A 13782-nucleotide genomic window follows, 5' to 3' on the forward strand; every position below is an offset into this window, starting at 1 on the left:
TCCACAATCACCTCAACATCCTCAAAGTGCTTTAAGAGACTTCAGGAGATACATGTAACTGCCATTGGTGTGCTGCCGGGGGTTGCCATCCTCCGAGGATCCTCAGTGTCTTATGGGCATTACAGAGTTGCCTATGTAGTCTGCAGTGATGGGCAACCTGGATTCGGGATTCCAGGTGATCATTAAACCAGGCAATCACCAGGCCATTTGTAATAGGTGGCACTGGGCTGTAAGCAATGAATCCAGGTTGCCCATCACTGGTAGTCTGTTGGCTGTAGTTACACCCCTTATCATCAGCACAAGAGACAACACACATTGGCACCATCGATCGCATGTTGAGGACATGTTACACTGTATAAGATGACGTGGCCACTGGTGCCATATCCAGTGTCCATCGTCCAACAGTGGTGATGAGGTCATGAGGAGGGAGAGCTTTACTGCCAAGAGGACAGTGCAGAAAGGCAGTATTGCCAGATTGGGCTGTTTCCCGCCCAATTGGGCTGCTTAGGATGGCCGTGTGCGGGAAAAAATGGCATTTAGCAGAAAAACCCGCCCAATTTTTGCCATAGAAATCAATAGAATTTGGGGGGAGTTTGTGCTTCTAGGCGGGTTTTGAGCATTTTTGGGGCTGGAAATCATCAGCCTCATCTGGCAACCCTGCAGAAAGGTCAGCTGGTCATAGCCTTCTCTACGGAGTGAACATTTGTGTTTTGAGTTGCTTGTGGAGGAAATCCTTTGTGTCCCACTGTGCTGCATTATAAAAGGCGCATCAGCTGAAAGAAATAGCATTACGGTACTTGCTCTGCTTTTTAAAAAGATCTTTGCTTCCTTCTGCAGTCCTCTGATAGAAAAATGCGTAAACATCCTTTTCACAGATCAAACACAAACATTCATTCACTTCAGGGGGTTGCATCCTGGCCCTAGCATATATACAGATGCACACATAAACACACACCCACACACACTTACAGGAGCCCAGCACTTCATATTTTTATGGACTCACTCAGTTACATAGAGAAAGAAAAGCTTTGTCTTTCTTTATCCTTCTCTCTCTCTCTCTCTCTCTCTCTCTCTCTCTCTCTCTCTCTCTCTCTCTCTCTCTCTCTCTCTCTCTCTCTCTCTCTCTCTCTCTCTCTCTCATCCTGTCCCCCTCTCTTCCTCTCCCAGTCTCTGACACAGACCTTATTCTTCCTCTCTAATCTTCCCCTCTTGCCTCTCGTTTCTGTGTTATAAGCTACTTCAAGCCTCATTTGGCTCGTTATTAGTCAAGTAAAGATACCCATCTCTATCCCCTCTCCTCCTCCTCCTCCCTTCCTCTCTCTCTCCCTCTCTCCATAATGGAGGACTTGTAAGGAGACACTTGCTGGTATTTATGACTCATAAAGTAGTCCAGCTCTCTGTGTTTCAAAGTGCTTTATCTCGGTGTCTTTTCATCAATCGCAATCTGTGCATTCAACAGAGTGGGGAAGCTTCCAGCTGTGTGTGTGTGTGTGTGTGTGTGTGTGTGTGTGTGTGTGTGTGTGTGTGTGTGTGTGTGTGTGTGTGTGTGTGTCTGTGTGTCTGTGTGTCTGTGTGTCTGTGTGTCTGTGTGTGAGAGAGAGAGAGAGAGAGAGAGAGAGAGAGAGAGAGAGAGAGAGAGAGAGAGAGAGAGAGAGAGAGAGTGTGTGTGTGTGTGTGTGTGTGTGTGTGTGTGTGTGTGTGTGTGTGTGTGTGTGTGTGTGTGTGTGTGTGTGTGTGTGTGCGCGTGCGTGCGTGCGTGCGTGCGTGCGTGTGTGTGTGTGTGCGCGCGAGATAGAGAGAGAGAGGCTTCCATGTGCTTATGTGTGCATGTACAATTAGTGGCCGTGAACTGATAACCATTTACTAACTAGTCAGTGTCAGCCATTACGACCCATAAACAGTCCATGTGATTTACAACAGAATCAATCCAAAACTATTTTCAGCTGAGAGCGAGAGAGAGAGAGAGAGAGAGAGAGAGAGAGAGAGAGAGAGAGAGAGAGAGAGAGAGAGAGAGAGAGAGAGAGATAGAGAGACTTAAGTGTGTTTAAGATGGATAGGTGGAGTAAGAGAAGATGGGATAGGGGAAGGGAGAGAGAGAGACCAGCACTTGGCTAAAAAGAATCCATACAGTCTGAGGAGAGCGGTCAGTGCAGTCCAGTTAGGAGTTCCTATATGCTTATTGATCTGGGCACTGCCTAGTCTCCCGGGACAAAAAGCAAATGGAAAACACAAGCTTACAGCGTTTGCTAAGACGCTGAAACGCTCTGAACTGCCGCCTTATCTTTTGAACGAAATAGTGAATGTGTTTCTTTCCAACGCGGTGTAGGTGTGGGACAGCTATTTTTCTCACCTCATCAAGATAATTCAGCGTACGGATTAAAAGTTACGCATGGTTTTCCCGATGGATTTTACGCGGCGCGATTAATGTAACCCTCTACAATCATTTGGACTACTCTGTTGTATGAAATGGTTGTCTATGTGCTCGGTATTGTGGGACCAATATTCTTCAGCATCTCTTTGGTGACATCCGCCCCGACTGCGGACCAGTACCCCCGTGGAGTGGTGAGTTCACAACCGCTCTTCTCCAACTACATCAACAGTAACATGCACTCACAGTTGTTACATTCATGCAGGTTGTCTTTGCATTAGTTGTGCTTGATCTAGGTCAAAGAAGCGTAATAGTGCAGAACACCATGATAAGATTGAAAGCTAAGATTATTGTGGCGCATGTAATTGCGTAATTACGCACAGGTATCACCCCATTATCGATGTGATATTCCCCCCATTTAAAACAAAAAACGGGGGAAATACATTGTAAAGCGTGATCAAACACATAGCGCAGAAAAGAAAACAGAAATCACAAATAAAACAGAAATAGCATGTCATACCAAGTAGTTTGTAAAGCAGTGTCTTTTTGCTGTTTCCTTTTGTCCTCAGTGATATAAGTATTATTTACCAAGTAATTTACTTGTCCTTTCAGAGTAGCCAATATGCCACTGTAACTTCTAACGTCTAATGGAAACAATCATTTACTGTTGTGCTGTATGGAGTTACAGGAAGTGGCCCTTAGACCATTGTCCTTTATTTAGACACATTAGCCTAATGGAGAAGGCTGAAGTTGATTTTCATGTGAAGTATTATCATGTAAACGCAGTATTAGTAACCTACATATGTAAGGCAAATATGAGCTACCCTAGTCTATGTGTCTGTGACGTCAATATCATCTTTGGCCCTTGCATGTATGTTAGAAACTACAGTAATAATGGGCACTGTAAGACAGTAAGTAAGACAGGTGTGATCTTTGCCTCTTGAGGAAAACAGTGATTCGCCCTTCTGTGAAAGTAATCATTACTGATGTGAGTTATTGTATACAGAAGTGAACATTGTATATTATTAACCATTGTGATTAATCATAGACATCAGGGTAATTATCACAATATTATTGTCACAATTTCATGATAACATGACTTCCGTCACTATACCAAAGCAAAGCATAGGTTAAGGCACAGAACATTTTTAGGATCATGTCATTGATTTGTCTAGACCCCCTGCGCTCATGAAATTGATAGCCCTGCCCCTAGCCCTTTCTGGATACAATGATACCCGAACAAACAAAGCAGACGACTGTTCTGAAGATGAAATGTCCATAGGGGAATAATGCTGAGTTCTTCTATTTCATTTTCATTACCCTACAGATGACACAAAGCTGGACGTCGTCCACCCACACACACTGTTTAGAAATTCAAAGTTTATATTCTCATATGCTCTGAACCACTTATCCAAAGCTCTTTACAAGCTCTTCTTGTCCTCCTCCACAGTGCCCTCTCACAACTTTAATCAACAACAGCATCCGGTCTTTCCACATCTCTTGATATTCCCAATCATTTTCTCCAGAAATCTCATCTGCAGCCCTCAACGGTTCCATGGAAATGGAACTATTATTTTTTATGTGACAGGTGTCTTATGTTGTTTCCAAATATTCTTTCAAAAGCACTGAATATGGTATTCCTCTAAAGGACTGGCACTGGCCCTAATATTTCTGTGGAGTGGAGTGTGGCTAAGTCACTTTTAGTATTTCCAAAAGGCCATCCCAACAAAACACAACATCTGCCATCCTTATATCAATGCACTGTTTTCGAGTCCTTAATATGGAATTCAACAACGCAAAGGCGTGGGAGGGAGGCATGCCTTTGTGCCATCTGACTAGCACACTATGGAGATCAGCATTTGATTGGGTGTAATTATCATTAAATATCAGTTTATGTGAAATGTAATATAAAATGTAAATGTATGAATGTGAATATAACACTGCTGTTCTGACATGCGTTGCTCAGCAGATATCTCCTTTTCCTGTGTGCAGGACTGGTTGAGTCGATATGGCTACCTCCCCCCACCAGACATGCGGTCAGGAAGGCTCCACACCAAGGAGACCATTGAGAGGGCCATCCGAGAGATGCAGCGTTTCGCAGGGCTAAAGGAAACAGGAACTCTGGGTAGGTTAGCATGTCACCATGGTCCTCTTTGGGATCCCATGGTCTGGTGTTGAGGCATCAGTCACTGGTTCAGAACGTAAAATCATACCATGTATTTCCTAGTTTGTGCACTTTCACGATAGATATCCTTGACTGGGATATGATAGCCTGTGTGGTTAAGGAAATGGTCATGTTAAGTTATGCAGTTTTATGCAGTATTGATGAGATGAAGCCAGGATCTCTGCCTTGGTACACCAACTTCACAAATCAGCTGTGGCAAATGGTGATCTTGACCTAGGGTTCTGCTCTTAAATTCAGCTCAAAGTCAGCTATATTGCCATTTTCTGCATATACACTGGTCATACAAAGGAATTGAAATTCCATTTCTCCACTATGCCATAGGAGGACATAGACAGTAGACATAGACAGACACAGTGCATCAGAGGACAACAATGAGACGTATTGTCTTGTACCTATCCTAGATCACATGGGATCCTGTTGAATGATGCTTGTATTCATCTCCTTTCAGACAGGGCCACAACTGAACTGATGGAGAAACCTCGCTGCTCTCTACCGGACGTCATCGGCACTGAAGACCTGCTGAGGAAACGCAAGAAGAGGAAGAGGAAGAAGAGATACAGCCTAACGGGTCTTAGGTGGCATAAACATGATATTTCGTGGAGGTGTGTTTAATTGTTGACATTCGTAGATTTCTATGCAACACTGTTTGCCATCTTGTTGACATCGCATGCAACATTACTCTGCGAAAAAAGTTGTCAATGTGGTGCTTGCACATAAATACTTTCACATCTGTTAATGTTCCTTGCCATTAGCCTATATATTGCTTGATATTACAAACCAGAAAGGTAGAAATTCCACACACATCTGGGCTCATGACTGAGCCTCATATAACAGTATAATACTTTCTTTTCACTTTCAATCTCAGTTTCATTTCTCTGTTGGCACAGCGTGTTGAACTTCCCGTCCCCGTCTCGCTCCCCCTGGCTGAGGCCAGAGCTGGTGGAGACGCTGTTGACCTACGCCCTACGGGCCTGGGGCGCCCACACCCCCCTGCGCTTCCACCTCGTGCACCCCAAAACCCAGGCCGAGCGGCAGGAGGTGGACATCGAGGTGTCCTTCCCGAGGGGGTACCATGACGACGGATACCCCTTTGACGGCCGAGGGGGCACGCTGGCACACGCCTTCTTCCCTGGGACGGGAGACATGGCGGGGAATACACACTTTGACGACGGCGAGCACTGGAGCTATGGAGGACATGGTACAGCAGATGTAGAATTCAAGATAATACAATTGTCATTGATGTTCCTCATGGTGCATAACATGTGTGTGGAAGTGCTATACCTATGCCTTTATGTCCATCTGTGATGGGAAACCTAGGTTCATTAGTTTACAATCCAGTGCCACATATTCCTAGCTAAGCCAAGCCGAGGCCAGGTGATGGATATGAAACCAGGTCATTTGGAAAATGTGGCACTGGATTGTATCTCATACATCCAGGGCAGGTTGCCCATTCCTGATCCATATGTACCAATTGTGTATAATATGCTCAATAACAGTCACTAAAAGTTGCACTAAAAATGCATTTTGTTTCATGACTGATGGTGACGGTTATTTCTCTTTGTCAGACAATGGTACCACAGACCTGTTTGCAGTGGCGGTGCATGAGTTCGGCCATGCGCTGGGGCTGTCTCACTCCTCCTACATCCCCTCCATCATGAGGCCGTACTACCAGGGATCAGTGGGAGACTTCAGACACTACACGCTGCCCCGAGATGACCAGCTGGGGATACAGGCACTGTATGGTACATATACACATACTGGAATGGAGGCAGGCGCTCACACTCGGGTCGTCTGGGCCCACACACAAAGGATCTTCACACAAATCCAACCTTTATCAAGGACACACACACACAATGTATATACTATGCACACAATGGGCACACACCCAAATATACATACAAAAAAATATGTATGCAGTACACACACACAAATGCACACTTGCACACAAAGTGCACAGTGCCAAATATTTAGTTGTGTTGGGGAAGAATGCAATCATGGTTATAATGAGTTTTTTGCTAATTGAATGTGTAAAGGTGATGATGACAACTTAAAATGTTTCCTCTGAAATGTGTTAAAATGTGTTTATTGAAGGGAGAGGTGATTCTACTCTGCCCACACCGGCCATGCCACAGCTGCCATCCATTCCCAGCCATCTGCCACCCAGACCCACTAACCAGTAAGAGCACCTTGTACACCATACAAGATTCAGGAGTCAATTGTCAATTGTCATATTTTAAACTGTTGTCTGTACAATGTTTTTGAGAGGGCCCACAAGTTCTGAGCAGTGATAGGCTACCTGGATTCAGAAGGTAGAATCTAGTGCCACATATTTGAAATGACCTGGCCTGGACAGATACGTCCAGATAGGTCATTTAGAACAGGGGTTCCCAAACTTTACCATGACAAGGCCCCCATATACCAATATATTCTAAGGGCGCCCTTACATGGGTCATGCGTGCCATATTTTTTCCTGTACACCCCCTTTCACTTTCACAACCATGGTCTAGGTTTGTGATGTAGTGCCCCACTGGGATATATAAAATGATAACGATAATAGTGTAACTCTATGTTCAGAAATGTAATAGATGGAATATACTGGGGATATTGTTTAGCATATTTTTGGTTTATTGTGGTGTACATTAGTAATTAAATTTATTAAATTATTTATTTGTTTTGCTGTACTTTTCCTGCCAACCTGCTGCACCCCCTCTAGCACCCCCCCCCCTAAACCATTTCCTAGTGGCAGCATGGGGAGCAGCTGGTGGCTGTTACCAATCTTAAAAGTGATGAAATAATATTCTCCATGGTGACAATTTATGTGGTTGTATTTTAATAGCTGAAACGTTGCTGCATGTAATTGAAATGAAAGTATTGGTTGTGTTGCTGTGAGACTAAATGTCCATTATAATCTCTTCAGTCCTCTGCCAGCCCTTCCTAATCGCTGCGATGGGGGTTACGATGCCATAGCCAATATCAGAGGAGAGGTCTTCTTTTTCAGTGGTAAATAACATTAATAATCAATGAAATCTACACACATACCACAATTTGTCAACTAATGGAGTCGACACATTGACTTATGGCCTGCATCAGTGATGTAAAACTCGAGCTTGGGGGCCAAATCTGGCTTGCAGTGTCATTCTAATATTTAGTTCAGCCTGCAACTGGCATTTGATCTTGACCCACTCAGTTGAACACCCCTGGCCAAGATGCGTAGCACTAGATGAAAATATAATGACAACATACTCTTACTGTCATTGTTTCAATTCCATATGATTTTTTGTCCTTTTCTCATTCTCTCTCTCTCTCTCTCTCTCTCTCTCTCTCTCTCTCTCTCTCTCTCTCTCTGTCTCGCTATCAGGTAAATTCTTCTGGCGGGTCCAGCACTCAGGCTCTCTGCTGTCGTTCATCCCTGCTTTAATCAAGAACTTCTGGATTGGCCTTCCTCATCACATGGACAGAATTGACGCTGTCTATGAGAGGACCAATGGACAAATCGTATTTTTTATTGGTAATGAAAAGTAAAACAAAACAGGAAACTCCTGTTTCAAAATACACAGTTTATACAGTATACACGTATGCTTCCTGAGAGGGCGAGGCCACGTGCCTGTGTTTTCTTAACACACGCTGTTCCATAACACATGTACTTGCATGTGAAGTATGTAGGCCTACAGATGTTTGTAAACAACAGCTGTCCTTGTGCAGAGGTGTATAAGGTCAAAGTACATTTACAAGGAAAGGCCCACACTGTTCTTCTTCACTGAAAGTTTATTGAGTCAAAGTGGAATTACTCAATGTATCTACCTCTTTACGAGGGAATAACTAGCGTATAAACTATGAAAGATAATGTTATAGTGTTGTAAAGACATCTCTACTTCTATCTTATACACTTCTTCCCATGGACCTAACTACCATTGAGGACACAGAGGTCATGTCCTCTGTATTGTTTTCAGAAATGTAGAATTTATCTATGATGAAAATCAATCTATGATCAAACAATGATAAATTCAGTCCGTATATGCCACCCCCATTAATCCTCAAGGCAGTGATTAATGAAAACAAACTTAAGAGTATGACTGAAGTGTTTGAAGCATTCTAAATATACAGTATGCAGTAAAGACACAGTATTTGATCTCGGTATTTGAAAATGTCTGGTTACGGCCCTGCTTCTTCCCGTGTGCCTTTTTTACTCTCTGTCCCAGGCAATCAGTACTGGGTGTTTAAGGACAGGGCAGCCCTCCCCGACTACCCCCGTCCTCTGGCCGAGTGGGGCATGAGGACCTCGGCGGGACACATCCCAGCCAAACTGGAGGCGGCGTTCGTGTGGGCCCACAACGGGAAAACCTACCTGTTCAGCGGCGGAGAATTCTGGAGGTTTGACGAGCGGGGCGGAGACATGAGGCAGGAGGTGGGCTACCCTAAATCCGCCACGCTTTGGGCCGGCGTGCCCTCACACCCAGACGACATCATTAGCTGGGCAGACGGTAACAATACATTTACAATTATCTATTTATTTTAATTTACAATCATTTTTTAAAAATGCATTTCTTTAAGGTAATTTTCTGGCTTTCCCAGCCTATATTAATTGGCCAATGTGAAAGAGCAAGGGGAAAACAGTGGTTGAGAGAGAGAAATGGGGAAGGCCCAGGAAATGCCCTCGTTCCAGACTAGAACCCGGGTCCCCGAATTTATGGTATGGTGTCTTAGCCCACTAAATCATGACGCCCACACAATAACATTTTTTTTTTTTACAGTACATTACACTTAGCTGGCACTTACCCAACGCGATTTACAGTTATTACAGGGTATTGGTTACAGTCCCTGGAGCAATGTGGGGTTAGGACCATTAGGAGCATGACCATTAGGCCACAGCTACAGTATGCAGAGAATGCCATTACATGTCATGGCACTGAAAGATATTGATTAGCTTACAATAACTAGGCAAACTCAATAAGGCGGATTCAGGAAGGAAACAAGTAACATACTTTATATGCACATTACACACTGGAGAAGCATGTTATTGATAACATAAATAATGGCTATTTTAAACAATATCCAACATTGCATCTCTTTACCTTTTGTATGTCATACTCGGCCACAGACACCACATGTTTACAGTCCATACTCATTTTTGCTCATTCCCATTTCTCATTTGTTTGCTTTTTAGGTGACACTTATTTTTTCAAGGGATCCTCCTATTGGGTTCTCAGAAGAGGAGGGCTGAATGAAGGTGACATCCAGCCAAAGTCCTCAGCGGTTGATTGGATGAAGTGTGACCCTCCTCCTCCTGAACCCTCTGCCCCACCCAAGCCCACCCCACCCTGCTGCTGTCGTGGTCTGGCTCTCTCCCCCTCAGTCCTGCACCTCCTCTCCGCACTGGCCCTGCTCCTCATGTGCCACCAACGGCCATAGACTTGAATACATACTGTGCTACATGTCTATGCCAATCATAGATATGAACACTAGATGCAGTATACATAGGGTGGATTCCAATCTGCTGACTTCCGTCCTCCCTTGCTCACTTGCATGTTTGTGACCTCATGATGATGTCACTGACGACAGAAAATTAATTCAATATCTTGCAAAAGCACAATTCTAATGTCATTTTCTCATTTGCAATTAGGATGGTCCCCCAAAAGTTGTTGTGGTTAGGCTGACAGCTAAGAAACTTTATTGTTTTCTCCACGGAGGTGGGGCCAGAAGGCGGGGTGAGGCCACAAGCACAAGTGGAGGACGAGAGTGTGCATATTGGAATGCACATATAACCTTTTGGTATGGCCCAACTCTGGGTGCCTCCATCTTGGTCTTGTGTCCTGGTGTCTGATGTTTTTCATAGTGTTGTGTAACCGTCACCTAATGTGCGTATCGCCTTGTCAGCCATTGTCTCAGTATAAAAGAGTGCTCAATGCTGCATCAAGTGTTCATGTATGCCAATGACTGTGTATTATAACGGACAACAAGGTTCTGGGTCAAGGCCTGCCTCCTCTTGTTGTATCACTTGTGAATAGAACATTTCGGTGGCCATTATTATACACTGTCATTATTTTCCACATGTTCCACCTTTGGTTTCTTTTGATGGTTTTCATTGTCAGAATTTGTATGTTTTTTATGTTTTTGAATGTTTTTTTACACAACCTGTCCAGGCTTTGTACTATTTGGAAATATTATGACTGTTAATTTTGTGTTAATATGGCAATAACTTGAGTTAAAGGCCTAAGTCAACGTCACAGTGAATTTTGTTGTCATTCATACCACACAGCAAGTCTGTAATCTCAATAATCTTCACATGTGTAACTGAGATCATCCTGTGATAGTTTGCCACTCAGGGATCAAACCCGCTCCAGTTCGAGCATGGGAGGCACAGCATGATACCAGCCAGCAGGGCCGCTGACAGCTTTTGCTGGGCCCAGGACAAAGTCATCTGAAAGGACCCCCTACCCAATAGATACTATGTAATGGGGACCCAATTCTGGGCCCCCTATCTCCCTGGGCCCGGGACAACATACCCCTTTGCCCCCAGGGCCTCTGACAGCTTTTGCTGGGCCCAGGACAAAGTCCAAACGGTCTAATAGCTACCGCCAAACTCTGCTAGTTGGCATCCGTTATGTAAAGTGTCATTGTGACAGAGACAGAGTGTAATTAGCTCCAATGTCAATCTTACGAACACTCTGATTTAAAGAGATGCAAATACAACTAATAATGAAACTGTTTGTTTCTACTACTGTTTAGGACAGTGTTTGAGCATCTGACAGAGAGACATAACATTTCAATAAATGAGGAGCTGTTATGTGTTGAATCAAGACATGAGCCCCAAATATCAGTTATTACATCTATTCGACCATTCACTATCAGGCTTATCTAGTAGGCCTGTAATAACAAATGAGACAACACCACAACAACAACGGTCTACTAAAACTAATTTGTTCATGGGGGAAACGTGTTAGAAAAAATGACATAGGCCACTGTAGGCCTCACACAGGGCACATATTTTAACCTGTTAATTTAAAATGATTATTTAATTGGTGTGTCTCTATTTGTGCTGTGATAACTAGGCCTACTTTAGGCCTATTGTGTGCAAAATGATTGGAAGAGAAATTGTTATTCACTTTGAGTTGTCTAATCACATATGGTGGGCCTAATCAATCAAGAAATAGGCCTAACCCTAGTTCAAAATTAAAATGAGAACTTTTTAAAAACTTTTCTGATTGTCGACTTCTAAACTAATAACTGAGCCACAAAATATCATCCATCTGACAAGGCCTCTCAAAGTTATGCGCATTTTTTGTGCAGTTAGTCTAGTCGTGATTTCATGAACCCGGAAATGTTGAGTACCCTAAAGTTTTATTGCAGAAATGTCATCTATGGGCCTAATGGATAGAATTTAGCTTGGTTGCCCAAAGTTGCACTTTGAGCAATTTGCATAATTAGCATAAATATATTGTTAAGGTAAGACTACTACAGGTGAATAGGCTGAAAAATTAAAATAACAGGTATCACCATGAAACTTTCTCAGTTGATTACTGATGATGAGAGAAGAAAAAAATGTATTGGAAGTTTTTTGTATTTTGATGTTTAGATATGCAAATGAGGGCATACATTATCAATTATGCGCTAATTTGCATACGCACCAAATCACTTTCATACGGTGAACTCTGGCTCAAAATAACTTTTATGTGGGTAAAATATGTATATTTGAGTGTTGAGATGGCGAAAACCTTCTGAGGCAGTGGTTCTCAAAGTGGGGCCTGGGACCCCTGGGGGGCTGCCAGGGGCCCCACGGCAGGCTGGCAGGAGAAATATGGCAAAATAAGATGAATAGCCTAATAAATTGAATAACTAAAGTAAGCCAAAATAAACCAAAAATAAGCTGAACTATCCTAGTGGAATAATTCTCTTCCTTACAATGTTTATGTACTATGCTGTCTGTAGACTTGAATGGGTTTAGGATTGCACCAATTTCATCGAGTTGTGAAACCTGGTGCACAGAAAAAAATATTGTGGCACGGGTGCCGCACGGCCCATGTTAGGGGGGCCTTGGTTGGAATCTAGCGGTATATGGGGAGCCTTGTCATGGTAAAGTTTGGGAGCCCCTTCTATGAGGAACCTGGTCAAGAGGGAGTTTTGACCTGGATACATGCCCCGATGTATAGGCCTATACATATAGGATATGTATTTATTACATACAGCGTGTAGCACACACATACATTCAGTGTAGCAGAACTATATACAGTATGCCTGTGTACACAAACACAAAATAACTATACAAGAGAAATTTACTGTTCTGAGGAAAGGCTTTAAGGCCTAAAATAGCACATAAGTTTTTGGAACAAAATATGATTGTAGCAGACTTTCACTATACAACATGCAGAATAACTACAGTATGCACGCACCAACGTGCGCACACACACACACACACACACACACACACACACACACATACACGCACACACGCACACGGGTGACTCTAAACAACTCTCCATTGACCTTAACAGTGACAAAAGTTATCTGGAGGTTTATGTCACCTTCATATGGTAAACCCATGGCTCCAAATATATTTTTCTGTGGGTAAAGCATATGTACTTGGTGGTTGAGTTGGTGAAAACCTTTTGAGGGACCTGGTCAAGAGGTAGTGTTGACCTAGATGGATGAATTAAATGTTCCATGCCAAACAGCCTTACGTGCATACACATACAGCACAGTGAACAAATCCAAAAGAGCCAACATCACACAAAATAAATACGCATTAGGCCAGTGATTGCTGCAGGATACACATGTGCTGAAGAAAATACCGTGAAAGTATGGGGATGGTGAAGGCTATGTGGTTTTTCCTAAATATGTGTGTGTGCATATACAGTGGTATACCATAATTGAATGATTGGGCACCCCTTTTGAAAAACATTATTGGTTTGTCTGTTGATAGTTTGTTAAAGCAATTTCGTGTTAGCATTATGTTAAACAGTATGGAAAGAACAACATTTCAGACGGGAAATCACTTTTATGGGCCCAGCAGAATCAATTGTACATGTAGCCTAAAAATAGGCATATGCTAAATATTCTAGTAATATTTAGTAGAGCCTACTTTTGCTAATTCAATGGGCTGTGGATGGTTCTATAAGCATAAGTCCCAGAAGTCTGGCATTTTGAATTTGAGGTGGTGTGGATAGTCAATGGTAAAAATACTGTCAGCATTCTTGTCTTCCTTCCATTTGTTTTATTTTTTTAAGACAGGGAT

At 43.1% G+C, this 13782-nt stretch overlaps 1 protein-coding gene across 1 annotated transcript; it reads left to right on the forward strand.

The window, feature by feature from the left end:
• The first annotated feature begins 2339 nt into the window (after positions 1–2339).
• On the forward strand, positions 2340–10678 carry mmp25a (matrix metallopeptidase 25a). Its single transcript, XM_063191032.1, has 10 exons — positions 2340–2562; positions 4361–4493; positions 5002–5155; positions 5441–5751; positions 6119–6295; positions 6645–6729; positions 7471–7553; positions 7912–8061; positions 8753–9034; positions 9718–10678. The coding sequence occupies exons 1-10, from the start codon at positions 2467–2469 to the stop codon at positions 9960–9962; spliced, it is 1716 nt and encodes a 571-aa protein (XP_063047102.1). The 5' UTR covers positions 2340–2466; the 3' UTR covers positions 9963–10678.
• Positions 10679–13782: the final 3104 nt, after the last annotated feature.

This window comes from Engraulis encrasicolus, chromosome 2 (assembly GCF_034702125.1).
Source record: "Engraulis encrasicolus isolate BLACKSEA-1 chromosome 2, IST_EnEncr_1.0, whole genome shotgun sequence".
NCBI lineage: Eukaryota > Metazoa > Chordata > Actinopteri > Clupeiformes > Engraulidae > Engraulis > Engraulis encrasicolus.

What these genes read in the sequence shown, in the direction of transcription:
- mmp25a (XM_063191032.1), top strand. Translation starts at nt 2,467, where the DNA reads ATGGTTGTCTATGTGCTCGGTATTGTGGGACCAATATTCTTCAGCATC. An exon ending in ACCAGTACCCCCGTGGAGTG is followed by an intron (nt 2,563 to 4,360) that starts GTGAGTTCACAA and finishes TCCTGTGTGCAG; the next exon opens with GACTGGTTGAGTCGATATGG. An exon ending in AAAGGAAACAGGAACTCTGG is followed by an intron (nt 4,494 to 5,001) that starts GTAGGTTAGCAT and finishes ATCTCCTTTCAG; the next exon opens with ACAGGGCCACAACTGAACTG.